Here is a 23,905-nt window from a genome sequence, read left to right on the forward strand (position 1 = left end):
CCTAATTGCCATAGCTGATTTTATCTCCAGTCGGTACACTTTAAGATTTACCATCCCCTGTTTAATTCCTTTCATTCCTCCATCAGAATGTTTGGATCATTTTCTTTGATCTCTGGTATAAAAGGTTGTTTAACCTTAAAAGTTTTTTTTTTTTTTTTTTTTTTTTTAAATTTTTTTTTTTTTATTTTTTTCATTAAAAAAAAATAAAAAAAAAAAAAAAAAAGCAGCAACCATCACATCATCAAAAATCTGTTAAGTGCACAGGCTAAGGGTTATTCTTTTTTTCCCTCCCCAGAGTACTCTTGAAACAAAGCATTACCATAGCAACAGCCACTGCTGCTCCCTAGATAAGGAGTGCAGGAGCACACAGCAGCAGCAGTGAAAAACGTTCCTGCTTCAGTGAGTGCTGACCCGGTATCACACCCATCCCAGAGCCTTTCACCGGTCGGTAAGTACGTCTGCACACAGGCACTTTACCTTTGCTTGAGTAACAATTTTTTTGCAGGACCAAGTTAGTTACAGTCATTTGATATTTTCTAGTTGCACTTCTGTAGACTATTATCTATACCAATGCTGAGCTTGCAGTAAAGTTCAGGACTCCAAGGACTCCACAGGATAGATTTGGAAGAAGTAAACATATGATACCATATGGTGAAAGTTGGAGGTGGACTGAGCTGTGAATGGGAACGCTGGGATGGCGGATGAAGTGCTATAAAGACAAATGTGTCAATTTATTTTAATTGCAGTGTTATTTCATGGACAAATTGTGCAAATTGACAGAATATGAAAGATTCTTAGGATTTTATCCAACTAAAAAGAAATGACATGTGTAGGGTATGTTTTGCTCCTAGAGGAATTAATTAGGCAAGGTTTTGCATATTTAATCATCTCCAAGTACAGCAACTTTTTTTGTCAGAAACTCAGACATTTTATTCTGCTTTTGATCCATTATTCAAGTTTAGCTGCTGCTACTACAGGGCCTGATCCAAATCCCTGTGTGAGTCTCTCTCCATGGACTTGGCAGACTGTTCAAAATCAATTTTGTGGGCTAGGTGCAACACACTGAGTTATTTGTCAGAGGTTTGGGTGGACAAAGAATGCACAGTCCGGATTTTAAACACATGCAGTATTATGTATCGTAGAGATGGTACATTTTAAGGCTGCTTTATAAAAACAAATTCAGACCACGTTGGTGAGAGTTTTTGGAAACAACAACCTAGTGTCAAATGAAACTTTTAACCCTGGAGTAGAAACTTTGTATAATGTTATCAGGGCTCAAGTCGAGGCAAGTTACTCTGATGAGGTGGTATAAAACCACAGTGATCAAACTGCCAGTGAAGAATTTCATTTAGAGACCTCTTGAAAAAAATAGTCAGTCTCCTTGTGTATGACATACATTTTCTAATCTTAATGTGCTTAATTCAAAAACCTACCAGAGGACTTACTTGTGCGGGTGGCAGAATATAATCGGGGTATAGAAGAAAGAGCACACTCTCTAGTAACGAAATCAAATCTTCACTTCTGATCAGAGGAGAATGGACCATTCTCCACTGCCTTGCTCCTGGAATAGTCATTTTCAGCTGTGCGAAGTGAGTGCGTAGTAGGCGTAAAACACTATTGTACTGGAATGGTAGCATTTTACACCCACTTTGTACAGATGTAAATGGCTGCACTAGGTGCAAAACAGGAATGAACTGAGCCTCTGGCTCTTTTTTAGGGCTCAATCATAAAGTCTCTTGCTTTCTCATAGAGGGGACTAAGGTGATTCCCCACTCTCCCGTATGTGTTATCCACATTGTAAGAGCCTCCAAAGGATTGGGGGCAGGGGAGAGAAGCTGCCAACAGGCAGGCAGGGGTTGGAAGCCTGCCTACACCACCCCTTCATGCAGATGCCAGCACCTCTGAGTCAACAGAGGGGAAGCACTAGCAAAAAGGCTGGCACAGCTTATTTCCCCCTTGGTGTGAAAAAGCACCAGCTTGTGATTCTTGAAGTCACAGGCCAGGTCTACGCTACAGAAAAATCCACACACCCCGAGCGACGGTGGGAAGGCTTCTCCCGTTGACATAGCTACCACCTCTCAGGGAGGTGGAATAGGGCTTGCACAGACTAGCCACCTTCCTGAGTGACGTAAGTTACACCGAAGTAAGTGCTAGTGTGGACAGCGCTAGGTCGGTGGGAGAAGCTCTCTCACTGACATAGCTACCGCCGCTTGGGGAAGCAGAGTAATTTTGCCGATGGGAGAGTTCTCTCCATCAGGATAGAGCGTCTGCACTAGCAGCACTACAGCTACATTGGTACAGCTGTGCCGCTGTAGTGATTCTACTGTAGACTAGCCCTAAGTATGCCAACAGGAGAAGCTAGGAGCATCTTCACTTAAGCAGCACAGCGCAGCTGCGCCGATCCAGCCTGTTAAGTGCAGACCTGCCCACAGTCTGATTCATGTCCTGCCACTGGGACAGTGCAGCCCTTCGCTTATATGTCCATTGGGCAACACCCTATCAAATATTCATAGTTACCACTTGCAGCTCTATAGTACATCAATAGCAGCTAGAAAAGCATTGCTCACTTACATGCACACAAACACATTCGCAATCCCACCTCCAAATTTAAGGCCCTAGCTGGCAGCCCTTACTCACACAAAACAGTCCTATCAAAATAAGAGGATCGGATTCTGCTCCCATTAAAGTCAGTGAAGATTTTTCCATTGGCCTCAGTGGAAGCAGGATTGGGCTCAAAGGCACTATTCCGCTGAGGAGGGGGCCAGGCCTTTAATTTCTCATACCCTGTTTTTCTTTTCATCGAAATTTGATTGCTAAGAAGGGAAAAAACAAACAAGAAAATAATCGGCACACAGCCCTTTCAACAAGCAGTCCCTGTCCTTGTCTCAGAACATTATAATTAAAACTGGAAGAAAAATATTTTGGGTTATTAGTCAATAGCATTTTCCTTTTCAAACACTATACAAAAGTTCACGTTAATTATTGGCAAGTGTATATTTTTAATTAAGTGCACTGGGTCCAGGGGAAGTGTAAGTACCTTGCATTATAACTGTTTCTATGGTAACATTTTTATTAACTAGCAGAATAAATATTCATATTAAACCTGCATTACTTACCACAAAAGAGTCTTCTCAACAGCTGTTATTTATGCACCATCCATGCCAACGTTTCAAAGGTCTCTTCAACGATGACTCATAGATTACATGCTGGGGGGTTGCTCTTATTTTTCTTGGTGACCACATTGCTTATGGGCTCAGATGACCCTTTGGGTGAATAGAACATCCAGGGGCTAGCATGAGAGATGTGTGCACTACTGAGCCATTAGAAGGCGCACCTTGGGTAAAGCTTGCAAGGGTTCAACATACATTTTATAAATCTACACTATACATGGAAAACTTGCAATAGAAATTTGTAATAAATCACCCCCCTAAATGTGAAACATTAAGGTCTATTGTCATCTATAATTTCAGCAGGAGTTCGCTTTGTGCCTATGGTTGCAATTGCTGTTAATGTTAACAGAAGCTAAGAATAGCCCTGCTGGTGTATCATCTGACATCTAAACAGTCATTTATTACTTATGCAACTTTTTAATCTTCATGCAGTTATAGTAAAAGAAAGTCTCAGCCAGTTTTAAGCAGATGTCATTTGGATGGAACTGAAGGGCATGATTTTCAACGATGGGCTGTGCACTGAAACATAAAAATAGCAGAATTCAGCATGCACGTTGTCCACTTAGATGGACACCTCTGTGCACAAACAGTACTTTGTTTGTACAGTCAGGCAGATGGGCAAGGCAACTGGGCACATGCAATCATGCATGGCTGTCTTTAAAAGCCAGGCCCCAAATGACCTAGTTATACTTATTTTGCAAGGTAACTGCTGTTGCAGCGCATTTGTCTGTTGTTGATTGAGAGGTACAGGTGCACTTTTAGGTTTCTTTGTGCGGTGACACTTACACCGTTAATAAAAGCAGCGATAGGCTAGTAATAAAACCTCAAATCCCCAAACCTTCAAATTCCATTATAAGAGCCATTCATATTTGACACACACCCCATCATCCCCTCCATGAATCCAAAGCTAGCCCTACAGTTTTAGTCCCACGTCAGAATCAAAATGTGACCAAGGCCTATTTTGTTTTTATTTTGTTTCAAATGTGATGAAAATCTCACACAGACAGGTTTTTCTCATGAGATTTCAGTCCAGGAGTGTTAACATTTCACAGGAGCAGTTGATTTCACAAGATTTCCATCAATTTGGGCAGAAATCTGTGAGAACAGCACTCTTGAATCTAACCCTAAACCCTAGCCTTTCTATGACCTAAAGTTAAAACCTGAACTAAACCAAATCTAGATTTAAAAAACTGCTTGCTTTGCCCCGTCTATGTAAAATACTCTTATCTAATTGAAAACTGGATTAAACTTCAGTGGAAGGTGATTTTCAATACAGGAACTCCTCACTTAACATTGTACTTATGTTCCTGAAAAATGCTACTTTAAGCGAAATGATGTTAAGTGAATCTAATTTCCCCATAAGAATAATGTAAGTGTGTGTGGGGGGGAGGTGGGGTTAGGCTCCAGGGAAATTTTTTTTGCCAGACAAAAGACTATATTTTATATATATATATACACACACACACATATACACAGTATAAGTCTTAAACAAACAATTTAGTACTGTACACAGCAATGATGATTGTGAAGCTTGGTTGAGGTGGTGAAGTCAAACGGTGGGATATTTCCCAGGGAATGCCTTACTGCTAAATCACAAACTGGCACTTGGCTGAGCCCTCAAGGGTTAACACATTGTTGTTAATGTAGCCTCACATGCTACAAGGCAGCACGAATTGAGGGTGGGGAGACAGCATGGCAGAGAGAGACAGAGACACATACCATGTGTGTGAGAGACGCACATTGCCCCTTTAAGTACGCTGACACCACTCTAAGTACATTGCCTTTTTAAGTAGATCAGCAAGTTGAGACAGCAGCTGCTGCCAGCAAGCTCCCTCCATCCTGAGCCCTGTCATATTCCCCCCTCCCCCAGCTCTATGGAGATGGGGTAAAGGAGCGAGGGGGGGGCAGAAGTGGGGGGGGGGGGAAGGAAACACCCTGACATTAGCACAGCGATGCACAGCAAGCAGGAGGTTCCCGGGAGCAGCTCCAAGGCAGAGGGCAGGAGCAGCACATGGCAGTGGAGGGAGGGGCAGCTGAACTGCCCAGCAATTGATAGCCTGCTAGGCGGCTGCCAGACAGGGAACTTAGAGGAGCTGATAGGGAGGCTGCCGGCCCACCCTGGTTCCAAGTTCCCACCAGCTAGTTCCAATGGGCTGCTCTTCCTGCAAGCAGTGGAGAAAGCAGGCGGCTGCCAAACGACGTTATAATGGAGCATTGCGCAACTTTAAACAAGCATGTTCTCTAATTGTTCAGCAATGAAACAACGTTAACCAGGACGACTTTAAGTGAGGAGTTACTGTCTAGCATTAAAACCTTTAAATTTTGGCAATTAAAGTAATCACTTACTGCCAGGAAGGTAGGTTTTTTTGTAGAAAGTGTAGATGTTTTCTTTGTGGTAAAAGAATGCACCTGGAACATCTGTATATGTACTTTAAGGTGTTTTAATAAAGTCGTCCAGTGAGTCAAATTCCTGGTCAAAAGGATTGCCTCATTTTTGCTGTGTTCGCCTTGGACCATTTAGCAATTTACTGACATCAAAGGAGGTGTTAGCGGGTGAGATGTTCCAGGTATTCTTCATCTGCCTTTCCATCCCCTGAACATATGACGGCCCAAAGGATTCTAACTATCATATGGCCATGACTCAGCAAGTGAGCTAATCCCAAGAGGAACTGGATGGCTTTTATTAATCTACCCAGAGTCACTGTTTTTTTCAGTCTATCCGGCCATTCCCCAATCCTCCCCATCCATAAGGACGGTCATTAAAATTTTATGCCATGTGCTTTCACAATTAGCAACACATAGCCAACCTGCTCCAAAACTTGAACTCATTAATAGCTAAAAGAGAGCACTTGTTAACACTCCCCACCCCCCACCCCACCCGGTCTCAGCCTTTGCTAACCCAAGGAATGAGAATCTAGGTAACCCTTCCAGTCCAAAAGTCACTCTAAATTCTTGCACAGTCCTAATTCTGATGCAAAACTCTGCATTCATACAGAAAATGTCTCACACTGGGCCAAATGAATCCCTCCTATAACTCTTCTGAAATCACTGGAGTTGCACAAAGGATGAATTATTATCTCTACATATGTATCTATCTTAATCCATCATGTACAATAATTTCCTTAAAAGGTGATTGATGTCGAGCAGAGAATGCAGAATGTCTTAGCATGTAGTCCAGCTGAAAAAGAGCTGCATTCAAGATGCTAAAATATGAGCTCAAGAAAATATGTGCTTCCATTTCAAAGAGGAAATTAGTGATTTGTATTAATTATCTTCACATTTTTCTCTTCTAGAATTTTTGAACATTATTCAATAATTCACTTCTTGGGTGTCAGGATTTTATTTTATTGCTTTGTGAAAGCACATTTAGAATTCTTCAGTTATGTGCAGATAAACTGTGCGTGACTTTCTGTTCTAAGTCCCATTGCACCTAGATGCTTTGAAAAAATTTACACTTCAAAGCAGCCTGCGAAGGTTTTGCAGCTTTCTAAAACTGAGACTAGCAGTGAGCAAACCTCAAAAGCTTGAAGGGTCAACCTCATCACTAGTAGCCACACAACCCTTTACATCCAACGAAGCGGGTATTCACCCACGAAAGCTCATGCTCCAATACGTCTGTTAGTCTATAAGATGCCACAGGACTCTGAGATAAATCAATTACAGCAGGATACCAAGAGAGGAAAAATAACTTTTGAAGTGGTAAGAGAGTGGCCCATTACAGTTGACAAGAAGGTCTGAGTAACCGTAGGGAGAATTAGTATTGGGGAAATTAAGTTTAGGTTTTGTAATGACCCAACCACTCCCAGTCTTTATTCAGGCCTAATCTGATGGTATCCAGTTTGCAAATTAATCCAGTTTATCTTGTTAGACTGACCTCACACTTGGTAAAGAAACCCCCATCCTTTCATGTATTTATACCTGCTCCTGTATTTTTCATTTCATGCATCTGATGAAGTGGGTTCTAGCCCACGAACGCTTATGCCCAAATAAATTTGTTAGTCTCTAAGGTGCCACAAGGACTCCGCGTAGATTTTACTCATCATTACGTATGGTTTCCAGTTCTGTCCTACCAAAAGTTAATGGCCCACCATTAATTTGAAACTGTCACACTTCTTTCTACATTTTTATTGTTGTTGCAAACACCACCTAAAATGACTATAGCTGAAAGGGATTAGAGAAGCAACCAAAAAAAAAAAAAGTTTTTCCTTTATTTTTCCAGCGTGCTTAATTTGTGCATTTGACAGCACTTCCTGCTCTATGGTCAGTTTCACTGTTTCCCCCTGGATACTACACATTTGTTAGTCAGTTTTCCCTGTCAGTGTGGATCTGTTGCAGCAACATGAATGAAAAAATCATTTGTAAAAACAGGAAACTGTTGTTGTAAAACCATCCCTTCCCCCCCCCACCAAAAAAAAATATTAGTATGTATTTACAGTGCCTACCACAGTGGTCCTCTGGTCCTTGAGCGAGGGCTCTAAATTAGTGGCTCTCAACCTTTCCAGACTACTGTACCCCTTTCAGGAGTCTGATTTGTCTTCCATACCCCCAAGTTTCACCTCACTTAAACTACTTGCTTACAAAATCAGACCTAAAAATACAAAGTATCACAGCACACTATTGCTGAAAAATTCCTTACGTTCTCATTTTTACCATAGAATTGTAAAATAAATCAACTGGAATATAAATATTGTGCTTACATTTCAGTGTATAGTATATAGAGCAGTATAAACAAGTCATTGTCTGTATGAAATTTTAGTTTTTACTGACTTCACTAGTGTTTTTTATGTAGCCTGTTATAAAACAAGGCAAAGATCTAGATGAGTTGATGTACCCCTGGAAGACCCCTGCGTACCCCCAGTGGTACACATCTTGGTTCCCTCTAAGGTGAGTGCCTGCACAGCTGCGCAGGAGGCCACCAAGGGCCGTGCAGGCGTGCACACTGTACTCGGGCGTGGGGTGAGGTGGGGGGTGGTGATGTGGGAGCTTGGGGGCATGCAGGGCTGCGACAATTCCCCCAGCCCCGGGGCTGCAGCACAGCGAGGAGAGAGGCCTCTCCCCCCAGCCTGGGGCTGCAGCGGGGCAAGACGCCTTTCCCCCAGCCCCAGAGCTGCTGCGGCCAGGGAGAGGCCCCTCTCCCCTAGTCCCCGCCCCAAGGCTGCTGCGGCAGAGAGAGATGCCTCTCCCCCAGCCCAGGTGCTGTTGCGGGGAGAGAGGACTGGGGGGAATCCTCTCTTCCCACCGCAGCCCCTGGCAGCCTGCACCCCAAAACCCTCTCCCCAGCCCCACCCCAGAGCCCTCACCCCTCTGCACCCCAACCCTTTGCCCCAGCCCTGAGCCCCCTCCTGCACCCTGAACCCCTCATCGCCAGCCCCACCACACATAACCTCTATATTGGAGCACATAACAAAATTCATTCCACACATGGATGAGAAAAATTAGATGGAACATTGGTACACGTACTGCCGGTTGAGAACCACTGCTCTAAATAAATAAATGAATAAATAGCATTAACACTAACACCGACAACAAATATCAGGGGGACTCAGAGACTGGTATAGAACCTGGAACTGCTTTTAAGTTACAATTAGATTTCAAGTTGACTGTGTCCCTTTAAATAGATTCCTTCAAAACTAATTGTTAAAACCCCTCCCATCTGGCCTGCTCTTTTTTAGGCTGGCAGATGTTGCTTTAGAATCTGCAGTTTTGCATTCATCAGTGGGAGTGGGGGGGGGGGTCAGAAGGCAGTAAGCCCATACAGCTCACAAGCGCTCCAAAATCAGCCAGGCCAGCAGTGGCTGTATGGCAAAAATCACTTTGAAAATAGGAACTTCCCAGGGCTGGATGGAAGGAGCTGATTGGCACAGAATATAACCTCGGGAGTCGTCAAATCTTACCGAGTTATAGGTGAAACCGCATTATATCAAACTTGCTTTGATCCACCGGAGTGCGTAGCCCCCCCCCCCGGAGTACTGTTTTACCACGTTATATCCAAATTCATGTTATATCGGGCCGCATTATATCGGAGTAGAGGTGTATATCTGTTTTATGGTATGCTTCTTTTTGTTGTAGCTTCAAGAGAAAACCTTTTCAATGATGTCAACAGAGTATGTGCAACCACTTGATATCCCAGAAGACAGATTGGACAAGCGAGACTCACACTGCAACCGTTTAGGTAAGTGTTATTATGGTGATGTCAGTGACTTGTAATTAGAGAGGTGTCTTCTTTACATCATTAAGTACTGTCCATTGGCTTTTTCTTTCCAAGAGGTATAACTGAGCCCTCATGAAACCCGATAGACTATGCCTTCTGGTAACACATCTGCTGCCAGATGGACAGGCAAAGGGTGTCTTTCCTGCATATAAATATTAGCTGAAGCTCTAGAAGGAAATTAATTAAAGAGAGGAAAGGAAAAAGAGTCATTTTCTTTTTCGTGACAGAGAAAGAGAAGCGCTTTTATCGATTATACAATAATAAACTGGAAGCTAAGATATATCTGAGCCTTCACTACACCCACTTTCTATGTGCAATTTCAGTAAAAGTTTTCAAATATTCCTTTAGCCTATATTTGGACAGAATTTTAATTTTTTTCCCCTTTATTGTCAATCTGTCCTTTCTGGAGCTGACTTTTTACATAACTTTTGCACTTGGAGTACCAGAGGCATCTCTGCTCATACACACTTCTAAATATGAGGCTTTCAAGACTTTGATAGATGTGACTTTTGCATATTTTTGCGTTTTGCATATTCGACTTTGCTTCACATGTCATTACTTTATTCCAACCTTCCAAAATTGTCATGAAGATTTGCTAACCCAGGCACAAAAATCTACTTGACTACCCGTACACTGGTGATAATAATGAAATACAAATGCTGTTTTATTTGTCCCAAGCAAGTAGAATTTTGCAAGCCTGCTTTACTCACACACAATCAAGATGTCTGAGTGTGATTTCACCCTGGAAGCACAACCCAGGTCAGGGCTCTTTTATGATAGGCGCTATATAGAAACAAAATGAAAAATGTCTCTCTTCTGAAGAACTTACCATCTAAATAGACAAAACAGACAAAAGATGTGAGAAAGGAAGAACTATTATCCCCATTTTACAGGTGTGGAACCGAGGCACACAGGAATAAATGATTTTACTCAAGATCACATGGGAAGTCTGTGGCACAGCTGAGCATTGAAATCCAAAACTGCTGAGTACCAGTGCAGTGCCTTAATTGTGAAGTCATTCATCCTTACTTTCACTAGTCCATGGAAGTATGATGGTGTGAAATCTAGGATGTGAAATCAGAATCAGGCCCCTTTTGTTAAGCAAAGTTTCTAACTGAAAAGCAAAGCTGACAAATCCAACCAAAGCCAAATTTAAAAACCAGACCTCTGGTTTGTGTGCTATTAGTGATGGGTCAACCTCAAAAGACTCAATTTGTTCAGCTTGACTAAGCATCCAGAAATTTGGGTAATTGTCTAGAATGTACCCAGACTATCTGATGAGTCAAGTCCTGCTTCAATATACACTGGTGCAAATCCAGAGTAACTCCACCAAAGTAAATAGGAGCTGTGGGTAGAGAGGACCTCTTAAAATTAGTCCTATTATTTAGGTGCCTAAATATGGCATCTAAGATTGAAAATATTAGCCTTAACGTCTGTGTCACCCTATCTATAATATGGGTATAATTCTTCCCTTCTTCACTGTGAGGTTTAATTCTCTAAGGCCAGCATAAGTACTTAATTCTCACTTATTCCCCGTTTTTAGTGGTATTAAGGCCCTTGTGATCAGGGCCGGCTCCAGGCACCAGCGCAGCAAGCAGGTGCTTGGGGTGGCCAAGGGGAAGGGGCGGCACGTCCGGCTCTTCGGCGGCAATTTGGCAGCGGGTCCCTTAGTTCCTCTCGGAGGGAAGGACCTGCCGCCGAAGAAGAAAGCGGATCGCAATCGCGGCTTTTTTCTTTTTTCCCCCCGCCGCTTGGGGCGGCAAAAACCCTAGAGCCGGGCCTGCTTGTGATGGCCTTCTGTGCAGAGGTGAATTTACTTTGTGTTTTAACCAGCTATGGTGTAAGTATTGTTATTAAAGTGAGCCCTTTTTTAAATTCTGTGATTCATTATTTTCTATTAGCTAGGTATTCTTTATTTTTTCCACGCAGATGACCTTTCAGAACAGTTCATTAAGAATTGTGACCTAAAAAAGAAACCAAGAAAGGGTAAAAATATCCAGGCTTCCCAGAACAGTGAGCTGGAACAGAAAAAGCCAAGGAGAAAGGATACACCTGCCTTACACACCCCACCACCTATACCAGGTAACACAACTTAATAATATTGAAATCTGACAAACCCCTGATGTTTCCTGGTTTACTTGTATTCACTAGGAATTGAATAAAAATATTACTGTCCTCAATTCTCCTACATCTGTGTGTGCCTGCTTATGGCAGGGAGGGAAAATAGGATTCTCAAAAGCACTCGGTGTTGAAATGTATGAAAAATTCACACCCTGAGACACATTGTTAAGCCGACTAAAGCCCCATGGTGTGTACACACAGTTAGGTTGACAGAAGAATTCTTCCATCAACCTAGCTACCGCCCCTTGAGGAGATGGATTAACTACATTGATAGAAAATACCCTTCCCTCAGTGTAGCAAGTGTCTACCCTACGGCACTACAGTGGCCCAGCTCCAGCACCATAGTTGTGCCACTGTAGTGTAAGCATACCCTGAGTATATTAAGTTAGATGGGTGCAATTTTTATCAATGTAGACGAGGTTTAAGTAATATTTATTGTGTGTCGTTCCCTGCAGGCATCCTCTCAGACTTTTCAGAACATTTAATTAAAAGGTGTGACATCACCGAAAAACCACAGAAGGGTAAAGTGAGTTCAGTCTCTCAGCTCACTGATCAGGAACAGAAAAAACCCAGGAGAAAAGATACACCTGCAATACACATCCCACCCCTTATACCAGGTAAGAGCATTAGCACAGCTTTCAAAGGTAAAAAGTAAAGGGCAGTTAGTTTAGGAACACCCTCTGGAAGTGTATGGGACACCATTTATCTGCCCACTCTGCTTAACTTATCTAATCATGCCTACTTTGATCTACTTATTTTCCTTATTCCCAATTGGAATTATTGTTATTATTTGTGTTGCAGTAGTGACCAAAATGTGCTAGGTTCTGTACAAAGGTAGGACTCAGTCCCTGTTCTGAAGAGCTTACAATCTGAAAGAAATTGGGAAAGGGAGATCTCTTTTGACTTACCCTTGCTGAGAAATAAGAATGAGTTCAGAGTTCAAATTAAAAAAAGAACGGACCCAAATCTTTGCCCACAATTTGACTTGAATTTGACCACTTAGATTGTAAGCTCTTTGGGGGCAGGAGCAGTTTCTTGGTTGTGGGTTTGTATAGCTCTAAACATGACGGGGTCCTGGTCCGTGGCTGGAGCCCCCTAATGCTGGCGTAATACAAATAATACATACTAATGGCAAAGGTGAGTATTTGAACTCATCCAAGCCCCTGGAGGGTCACCTATCAATAAACGAATCCTTCAGTTTTTGTTGGGACCAGAATTTTGTTATCAGTTTAAATGGATCCAATCAGTCTTCTCCTCACCTCTCACCCATGTAGTGAATGGTGAAAGCTGAAGGCAGGAGGCAGCATGGTTTAATAGATAAAGCACAGGACTAAGAGGCAAGAACACCTGGCTTGTTATCCTGGCTCTGCCATTGACTTGCTGTGTGGCCTTGGGAAAGTCACTTAGACCAAAATTTGGGTGCCTAAAATTAGGCACTTGAATTCATCTCTAGGCTTCTAATTAAAGCATGGCATGATTATTGGTTGTGCTGAGCACCTTTAGTCCTGAGTGAATTTTAGGTCCTGATCCCTCACTGTGGCCAAGCACATTTCAGGAAGGGCTCTTGTGGCCCCTCTGCTGCCGTGCTGCAGGATTGAGGGAGGAGAAAAGGGGTTCAAATTATAGCCAGCCCCCAGTGGTTCCAAGCATCCGTAACAGCAGTAAGGGACTGTCAGAAGGCCCCAGCGATGCCCCCTAATCCAGCTGCAGGGGCATAACGAGCATATAAGACTATCTCACTGGAAGATCATGATATACACTGAGGTGATCCGGCAGTGGTGGCCATCCAGCCAACAATGGCTACAGGGCCTTTTTGTGGCAGTGGTACAACCGGAGAGGCTATGGAGCAGCTAACTAGCTTGGGCATCCATATGGACTCAGCCACCCAAATTTGAACATTGTGCCCTTAATTACTTTGTTTTTTAGTTTTCCTATCTGCAAAAAAGACACTGCTCCTTACTTTCCCTACACCACAAATGTGTTGTTAGCCTTAATTAGCTAATGTTTGCACAGTGCTTTGAAGATGTAAAGTGCCACATCAGCGTCAAATATTACTACTGTTCAGGGAGGAGTGAGCTATTGCCAGTCAGAAGAAGCAATGTCTCAGCTGTTTCCAAATCACTGGGGAGGGAGGGACAGCTCCAAATCTAGTGTTAAATGGTTCATAAAGTAAGATACCACTGGAGAGGGACACTTACTAGATAGTAAGGAGCACTAGAAAAGAAAAGGCCTAAGGACCTGATTCAGCAAAAGCATTTAAGTGCATGCTTACATTTAGAAACAGTTGGCACAAAGAGAGAGAGAGAGAGAGAAACAAAGGAAAGAAAATTATAGAGGGGGACAACGATAAGAGGCACCTTAGAAATATTTCCACCAGACTGATGGGAAAAAAATCCAAACAACTAAAAAAAGACCTGAGGAAATGTAAGCCCTTTGGGGCCAGATTTCCAATGGTATCTCAATACCTAAAGTTACAGATAGGCATCACCTGGAATTTACAGAATTGTCTAAACAGGTTAGGCACCTAAATGTGTGATGCTTCCCAGGGGCACCCAAGGTTGGGAGGTACCTTACCACCACCAGCCCTTTGCCTGAGGAAGTCTTGTCTGTACCTGCTGTGGGTCAGCTCCCTGAAACCACCAGCCTCTGGCAGCACAATCACTTCTTTCCAGGCCTCCGCAGGTCTCACTTTCTGTATAAGCAGTGATAGGCACACACCAATCCCCGAGTACTGCAAGCATGCCCTATTCCTTTGAACACACACACACAACTAGATCTGCTGTTCCCAAAGGAATAGCACACACCATCTCATAAGCATCTGCTCAGAGTCCCTGCTTTACTTAACACATAGCATTTAGATAGATAGATAGATAATTTATTCTTGTTCCCACTAATCTTATCAAAGAACAGAGATTCAAGTGATAGAGAGTGAGAATATGGGAAACAAATGGTTACAGATAAAACAAAATAATAACATGCATTCTAGAGACTAAACTTAACTAACAAAGTATTCCTCCATCTCCTAAAGATAGCTTACCCCAAGTTCTTTCCCCAGGGTTTTCTCCAGTTTGTCTAAGACTTCTCATCAGATCAAGCCCACTGGCATATTGTCCTCACAGATTGAAGGAATGAGGGTGCATCTCCTTAAACCCCTGAAAGTTAATTGTCCTTACTTTAAACAGGGCTCTCCCCTACTGGTTCACTTCTTTCTGTAAATTTCTTCTCTTTGAAGATTTCTCAATCCTCCATTAGCATTCAGCTCAGACTATAGGCGGAGGCCCATTGTAAACCATAAAATACGTAATTTACATGTAAACAAGACAGATAACCATTTCTTGCCTGAAAGAAAATGTGGTTTTCCCTTTCTGCTGACCAGTCCCTAGTTACAGTCCGTAACGACGTAATTTTCAGTATATATACACACAACTCCTTACTCAACATCCGTACGTATATTTGGTCATGGTGAGCAGTGTGACACAGGCTTTCATTAGAAAACTTACATGGCATTCTTTTGGTGAACCCAGGGGACCCCTATACCCCTATATAACCCTGTACCCTCTGCCAGTTGCCATCTTGAGGGTCTTGGGTCACAAACTCCTATTCAAATCAATGGGGCTTAGGTTGCTTTTGAAAATCCCAGTAGGCAACTATCTGCCTCTTTAGGTGCTTAAATATCTTTGTAAATCTGCCCCTTCCGAAGGGTCCCTGGTAATGCAGGGCATCTGCTCATGTGAGTAAGGTTGAGACAGTTTGGAGGATTAGGTCATAGAGTTTGGCAAGGTACTGGAAAAAATGAATCCACCAATATCCTACAAATTGCTCTGCACAATCAGACCTTAGCACCTGTGCCACCCCATTACAATCTAGTGTTGACTGACTTGCAGGATCAAGGCTTAAATTTGAATTTTTAAACAAATTTGCTTGTACTGCGTTTGCAAGTACTTTTGTCTTCCTTTCATTCAAATACTTTAGTTAACATGCCTGGGAGGTATGGGGAAATCAATTTTAAGTAAATATTGGAATCATTAGAGGCACCTAAATACCTTTGAGGATCTGGGCCTAGGTGATATATTTCCAATTGCAGCTGCTTCATTTTCAAATGTTAAATATCAAGTAGGACTGTCAAGCAATTAAAAAAAGTAATCACGATTAATCATGTGATTAAAAAATTAATTGCACTGTTAAACAATAGAATACCATTTATTTAAATATTTTTGGATGTTTGATTTCAGTTACAACACAGAATACAAAATGTACTTTAGATGTATTTTTGATTACAAATATTTGCACTGTAAAAAAGCAAAAGAAATAGTATTTTTCAATTCCCTTATTACAAGTACTGTAGTTCAATCTCTTTATCATGAAAGTTGAACTTATAAATGTAGAATTATGTACAAAAAAACTGCATTCAAAAATAAAAATGTAAAACTTTAGAGCCTACATGTCCACTCAGTCCTACTTCATGTTCAGACAATTGCTCAGACGAACAAGTTTGTTTACATTTGCAGGAGATAATGCTGCCTGCTTCTTGTTTACAATGTCACCTGAAAGTGAGAACAGGCATTTGCATGGCACTGGCATCGCAAGATATTTATGTGCCAGATGTGCTAAAGATTCATGTATCCCTTGATGCTTCAACCACCATTTCAGAATACATGCATCCATGCTGATGATGGGTTCTGCTTGATAACAATCCAAAGCAGAGCGGACCGACGCGTGTTCATTTTCATCATCTGAGTCAAATGCCACCAGCAGAAGATTGATTTTCTTTTTTGGTGGTTCAGGTTCTGTAGTTTCCGCATCTGAGTGTTGCTCTTTTAAGACTTCTGAAAGCATGCGCCATACCTTGTCCCTCTCAGATTTTGGAAGCCATTTCAGATTCTTAAATCTTGGGCTGAGTGCTGTATCTATCTTTAGAAATCTCACATTGGTACGTTCTTTGTGTTTTGTCAAATCTGCAGTGAAAGTGTTCTTGAAACGAACATGTGCTGGGTCATGTGACAAAGTTCCTCTTCTGCCTTGGTGGGTCCTGCGCTTTTTGGCGGATTAGCTCTCCTCAGAGGTTCATGGCAGCCCTCAGTTTGGCCGCTTCTGCTCGAGGCTCAAACCTGCCATTCACTCAGCTAACCACATCACTGGCCAGCATGGGGGAAAAGGGAGAACAATCTCCGCTGTCTCTGTGTACCACCTAGTAGGTCGGGAACAGGCCAGATCCCTCAGCACCTTTATCCTCACACCACAGGACTTTCCTCCTGAAGCCTGATCACGCTTGTACTCCTTAGTCCTCCAGTACCATGCCTTCTCACTCCCTGCTCCTTGCACGCCCTCCACTAACTGATGGGAGGTCCTTTTTAAACCAGGTGTCCTGATTAGTCTGCCTGCCATAATTGATTCTAGTATGTTCTTAATTGGCTCCAGGTGTCTTAATTAGCTTGCCTGTCTTAATTGGTTCTAGCAGGTTCCCGATTGCTCTAGCGCAGCCCCTGCTCTGGTCACTTAGGGAACAGAAAACTGCTTATTCAGAGGCCAGTATATCTGCCTTCTACTGCTCTGCTGTACCCAACTGGCCTGGGTCTATCACAGTCATCATCCAAGACTGCCATAACACAAAATATATGGCAGAATGTGGATAAAACAAAGCAGAAGGCATACAATTCTCCCCCCAAGGAATTCAGTCACAAATTTAATTAACGCATTATTTCTTTTAATGAGCATCATCAGCATGGAAGCATGTCCTCTGGAATGGTGACCGAAGTATGAAGGGGCATACGAATATTTAGCATATCTGGCACATAAATACTTTGCAATGCCGGCTGTAAAAGTCCCATGTGAACGTCTGTTCTCACTCTCAGGTGACGTAAATAAGAAGTGGGCAGCATTATCTATCTCCCCCCATAAATTGCTATTTAAGTGGCAGGTATTTGGTGTTGTTATTTTATCCACAGAGCATGGCAGAGATGAAGGAGTTAAAGTGAAACTGAAAATATTTTGTTCTTGTTTTTAGTAAACAGCAATGTACTTCTTTTTATGAGCATTATAGTAAATATACACCTCTACCCCGATATAATGCTATCCTCAGGAGCCAAAAAATCTTACCGCGTTATAGGTGAAACCACATTATATCGAACTTGCGTTGATCCGCTGGACTGCACAGCGTCCCCCCCCCCCCCCCCCCCGGAGCACGTTATATCCGAATTCGTGTTATATCGGGGTAGAGGTGTGATATCTGCTATAGCAGGATGCAGCTAGGACTAACAACATTAGTCATCCAAATTCATTTAGTTTAATATTTACCTCTTTAGCATTAGCAATCTCTAGTGAGCATTGAAGTGAGAAATAGGGCCTCTAGGGGCTGTTTAAAGACCTTTACCATTTCTGCCCCTAGGAGACTACTTTTTTCATTCCAATAGAATTTGAAAATGAGAGAGGAAGTTAATGAAAGTTATATAGTAGTAGAGGCACTTTGTTATAATCCCCAGAGGATTTGCCAGCCAAGAAATACCAAAAGGGAATAAAGTAAAACAAGAAAAATGCAGTGGCTTTCAGGTCTGTAACAAAAATCGGTGCATGTGTCCAATTTCTGAGGAATGTGGCTGCTGATAGAAAATGAAACACCTCAGGCTTGATTTATCACTGCATTACTGAAGTTTTATGCCAGCATGACTCAACTGATTTTCATTTCATGAAACTGAACTAAGAAAGTGGTGAATGAGCAGGCCCCCTTAGTCCCCTATGAATTCAATCCCAGTAGCCTGCTCATTACTACCTCTCCCTAGATACAGCATTCCCATCCCAGCTGCCTTTCTATGGGTACAATTCTCCTGCAGAACTCGTCTGTCATCTAATAATCCCTGTGGCATATTCTGTGTGTGTGACATGACTCGAGTGGCTTGTGTGCCTAGGTTTGAATGTCTCCCCTTTCAAAGAAGCATATTTTCTTTTCAGGTTGGATATTGGAGTACAAAAAGCTGATATTTAGATGTAGGCTGCAGTGGTGCATGGCTTGCAGTGAGAGAATGACTTGCTGTGGCTGCGGACTAGTCCAGTATTTACAATTTATTTACTTTTAGGGTTACCCGGTAAGGCAGCAAGGAGAGAATAAATAAAATGAGGTCTTGTGGAACAGCTGTGCAAAACAAAATCTCAATTATAGGCTCAAACCCCAGATGCCCCAGCAGGGTTATTCGCACCAAACAAACATAAAAGGGCCTTTCTGTCCCTAGCCCTCTATTATTGCTGTTGCTGGATGTGCGGCCTAAGTAGCACACTCCGTGCTCAGTGCTCTCTCAATAACTTGCACTGTAGGTTGTTCCAGTTTTAGGTTTTATTTTTCTCCCTAGTTGCTACTAAACGCCAACGCGTCAAGCATTACCAAAACTACAAACCAACACTACCTATTTTAGCTTACTTAACCAATATTATAAAAGCTGTCTTCACAAACATTTCTCCCATAGATAGAGCTGAAAATCATGCCCCTTGGCTCCTCCCTCCATTTTTGATGAGCTGTCCTTGATCACTTGAGATCAGTCCTATCCACTTTGGGGTAGCTAGAGCTCTCTAGGGACTGTCTCTGTCACACTTCTCAATAGGACTGCTCCTGGAATGAGGGGGGCAGAATCAAGTCCATACTACTTTACATCTTCCAAACACTTAAACATGGACTAATCTTCAGAACACCCCATGAAATACATAAGTATTTACAGGTTGGAAACTGAGGCACACAGAGGTTAAATGTCTTGGCCAAGGCTTCAGCGAGTCCCCAAAGAGGGAATAGGACTCCTGGTTCTCTCTCCAATGTTCAGTCTAGAGCACAACGATCTATACCAGCAAGCTATGCAAAAACACAATAATGTCCAGAATTATTACTTCTAATACATCTAAACATCCCAATGAAGATCAGGGACCCATTGTCCTGGGTACTGTGCCTACACCTAAGAGAGAGTCCCTGCCTCAAGGAGTTTACAAGCTACGTGAACAAGACACATAAACGTGAAGGGGAAAAGGAAATATTATTACCTCTACATTATAGATGAAGAACTGAGTCAGAGAGAGATTAATTGACTTGCCCGAGGTCACATAGGAAGTCACTGGCAGAGCTGGGAATTCAACCCAGGTCTCCTGAGTCCCAGTCTCATGCCTAAAGCATAAGACCATCCTTCCTCTCCAGAACAGGAGATACATTCAAAGGACTTCTGAGTTCTGGTAAATTTGCCATTTCTTCCTCATTTTATCTTAACCTTATAGTTAGAGATACATGTGCATCCAATCTACTCATGGGTAGGGGATCATGTGTGTTGCAATAAGTCCAAAGCATTTGATAAATTACTGTGGCATTCAAGATGCAAATCTTACTGGAGCAATGCTTTCATTTAAAATCTGTCTTTTCCCCGGTATGCTATGGATAAATGTAAGTTCATCATTAGTAAGTGACATTAAAAAATAATTAACAGGTACAAAACTTGCCCCACTAGTTGTTGTCACATGCTTGCATTTCAAAAACATCTATAGACATGCATCACTTTAGAAAAGCAAATGCTATTTAAATAGCAAATAAATCAAATCAGCCCACAGCTTGGACTTCTGATGGAATAAAGGAGGGAAAATGGCCCTGATCTCCATTGTTGTGAGTTTGGCACCTCAGTACCTTCAAGGGTCTGGGCCAATGTAACCACAATTCTAATGTAGCTTCCCCCCATGACCATAAAGGATCTGCATCAGATCTGAAACACTTTTTATTGCTAGCCTCACTTAGCAGCATATTCAATTAACTTAAGGGTTTCTGAAGAGCCCTCTGCAAATGCAGGTTTTGACAAGAATGTAAATGTTCGTGTGAATATGGCAAAGCTGTTCCTGACAAATGGATATTTGAGATAATTATAAAACCACACTCTCAAGCCCTCATCCTCTCCTTTGTCAGTGTTTCTCAAACTGGGGCCATCGCTTGTGTAGGGAAAGCCTCTGGTGGGCCGGGCCGGTTTGTTTACCTACCCCGTCCGCAGGCCCGGCTGATCGCGGCTCCCAGTGGCCGCGGTTCGCTGCTCCAGGCCAATGGGAGCTGCTGGAAGCGGGGCCAGTATGTCCCTCAGCCCGCGTCGCTTCCAACAGCTGCCATTGGCCTGGAGCAGCAAACCGCGGCCAGTGGGAGCCACAGTCGGCCGGACCTGCGGACGGGGCAGGTAAACAAACCGGCCCAGCCCGCCAGGGGCTTTCCCTACACAAGCGGCGGCCCCAGTTTGAGAAACACTGCGGTACACAGAGGAAGTCTCTGCATGTTGTAGCACCAGCAAAGCAGCTCTACACCATCCCCTCCCTAGCCTCAGTTTGACAGGAATTGCCCTATGATTGATAGACAGTCAGATATAAACACCCTGAGGAAGCTCTAAGGTGCACCAGGGACCAGACTGGCAACAGATCCTCTACCTCCCCTTGCTAAACTGTACTCAGCACAGCTCTGGCAAGGACCTTAGAGTCTGAAGCCACTGATAGCCTAGTGTTAGGTTACAGATTTCTCATCAGCACTAGGTTCTATTGTAAACTACTACCACTACTTTGTATTTATTTATGCGCTGCTTTATACTTCAGAGATGCTGGCTAATCTATTATTCCTTAAAACATCTGTATGAAGCTATGCTGAATGTTATGATGCCCATTTTTCAGATGGGAAAGCTGAGGCAGAGAGGCTCAGTGACCTGCCCAGACACTAAATCAGTAAGCAGAGCCAGGATTAGCACACAGGTGTTACTAATCCCTCCACTCTGCACATTCAATCTAGACCACACTATCTTGTTCTTTTGATCTACAAACCACACTGTACCAGCTTCAGGAATCCCGCCAGGATTATATTTTGGGAGCAGTCTCAGTCACCACTGCACTCTATTTTGGTGAGCATGTGATTATTGAATGACAACAACTCCTTATAGCTGGGCTGCTGAGTCCTGTTGCTGCCCTCCAGCTGTGCCTAGCTCCCTGGTCCTTGAAGACAATTTCTGCTAAAATTAGCTGTGGTAGGTGGAATTGCTTCAAGCACGGGGTAATTTTGATGCTCCTATAGTCTGGCTAGGAGCCCATTTGCTTTTTCCTCATTGTTTTGTAACTCAGATAAGAACCAAGAAGCACTGGAGATAGGATTATAGATCATAGCTCTAAACTTTAGTTTTGTTTGCTATACATTATAAGCTTCCATTGCAGGCAGGGAGCATTTTGGAAAAGATGCAGAAATAACGGGATAAAAATAAATGTCTGTATTTTTGGAAATTTTTTTGCTAGGGGCGGAGTTGAAACCTGGGTGTGGAACATTTCTCTTTTTCTCCATCACCTTAAAATGGCTTCCCTGTTACCAGTTTCCAGTATCAGTCACTCAATGGCTGTTTGAAGGACACACCATTGTATTTCACACTTACCTTTGAAGTTTCATCCAACCCTTTGAAATGGTTTCCCTCCCCCAATAAAATCAGCTAATTGGTAATAACCCCATACAAACAAAACCAGACTTGAATTCAAAATAGTAATTTAGGTCAATCATCTCTGTCCGTAATTCCTCACCTCTTGAAGAGTGTCCAGAATTGAAGAAAGCCTTCCTGTGTGGCATAGCTTCCTTTGCGCTATTTTCAGACTTCATGAACTGCTTCATTATGAGAGGGCTTTCAACACAGAAAGAAAGAAAATGGGTTGGTTTGACAAAACAACTTGGCAGGTTGGAGCGCTCTGACAGCAAACAGTAGGCAACTGACTTAAAGCGATTTGCTTGGCTTCAAGTCCAGATTTCCCCTCACCCTGTTTATGGAATATTTTAGCCACCATTCTAAAGACAGTGGAAATAAAACATACTGTGGAGGCTATTCATTGTTTTTTTTAAATAGGAATGGGCAAAACAAACCAGTTCAGCTAAAATAAGGATTGAGTAGAACCTTTGCCTGTGGGATCCCATTGGTTGATTTTAACATTTCATTTTAGGGGCATCATTTTTTAATTATATTTTATTATTTATTTGTATCACTGTAGTGCATAGAGGCCCCAGTCAGTAGTGGGGCCTCATTGTTCTAGGCACTAGGTTTGTACATTCTAAATACACTAGACAGACAAAAGATGGGAGCTCACAAGCAGAGACACAGACACATTAAATGATAGGTCACATAGCCGTTCTGTGGCTGATTGAACCCAAATCTCTTGAATCCCAGTCCTGTGCTTTAACCACAAGATCATCCTTCCTCTCTATATTATGCTGTACAGTTCTCCAGTGTCTTGGCACTGGGTGTGTGGTTTTCTTAATTATCCTTAGTATTCATTTACAGACAGATCTTCTTTGATGCATGTTCAAATTCACAACGCTCAGTATTGCTTGTACTGGTACAATGTCTTTGGTAATGCATGGGAGCCTGTTCAGCATTGATCCAAGTTCATATTTTTATTTACATTTGCAACATATTGCCATTAGATTCATTTCAGTGGGGATGATACTGGATGTGTGGGAGCTGGCTGTTAAGTCTTTCAACATTTGCCCATTCTGGAATCTGCATTTGCAAAATCTAAGTAATAAACAGTCCAGAAGATTTCTGAGAATAAACCACAAAGTGCTAGTTATTTGAACAGGTATCAGCAGTGTGTGAGACTGTCCAATAATTTTAATTACAAAGTACAAATACAGACACGAGTTTCAGGTTTACTAAATATTAGGGGCCTGATTATCCAAATTTAATCAGAAGCAACTCCACTGCGTGTCAAACAATTGGAAAGGATAGGAAAATTAGGCCCTTGTAAACAATGAATATGTTAACCTGACTAGTTTTTTTCTTTGTTTTAATTTTTTTTTCCTGTTTAAGGTACTAACCTGCTTAAAGAAGAAAAGCAGACAGTGATTGTGGAAGATGATGAAAAGGATGGCGAAAAAACCCTTATTTAAGATTATTGTGATATCTCCAAAACTATTGTAAATAATTCCAGATCATTCAAAATGGTAGCATATAACAAAGCCCATTTGTTTTTATAAATAATTTTTGAAAGCATGCACTGCATTTAAGCTAGTACCAAATGCTTATCTGTAAATGGCTAGCATTGGAAAAGATGAAAGTAAATAGACTTGTGGTTAGGGTTGGAAGAAATATCTTGTATTATCTAGCCCTATCATGCAGAATTTTTCTACACTGATCCCATCTGAAGACAAAAAATTTTTTGGACATCTCTAACAGTGGCCACAAGGGATGCCAGCTAGCCATTATAGCTAGCACCACATAACAGGGTGGGAGCTGTGAGTGTGGGACACCCACTAACTAACGACAGGCTTCTCTTGAGAAGAGAGCTGCTATAGGTCTATCCCACAAAAGGACAGCACCGGGCAGAAGTAGGCCAGCTTCTACACCACCACCCCTTTTTCCCATGGTTGTGAAAATGTGGCTAAAGTTTTTAA

General features: G+C 42.3%; 1 protein-coding gene across 1 annotated transcript; it reads left to right on the plus strand.

Annotated features, from left to right (window-relative positions):
• LOC112104951 (protein phosphatase 1 regulatory subunit 17) lies at positions 1 to 23,905 on the plus strand. The gene is made up of 6 exons (XM_024197561.2): positions 1 to 124; positions 296 to 448; positions 9,240 to 9,342; positions 11,311 to 11,463; positions 11,958 to 12,119; positions 23,322 to 23,905. Exons 3-6 carry the CDS (start codon positions 9,261 to 9,263, stop codon positions 23,399 to 23,401), a joined length of 477 nt encoding a protein of 158 aa, XP_024053329.1. The 5' UTR covers positions 1 to 124; positions 296 to 448; positions 9,240 to 9,260; the 3' UTR covers positions 23,402 to 23,905.

The sequence above is a fragment of the Terrapene carolina genome, unplaced genomic scaffold (assembly GCF_002925995.2).
Source record: "Terrapene carolina triunguis isolate 2854851 unplaced genomic scaffold, T_m_triunguis-2.0 Scaffold33715, whole genome shotgun sequence".
Lineage (NCBI taxonomy): Eukaryota > Metazoa > Chordata > Testudines > Emydidae > Terrapene > Terrapene triunguis.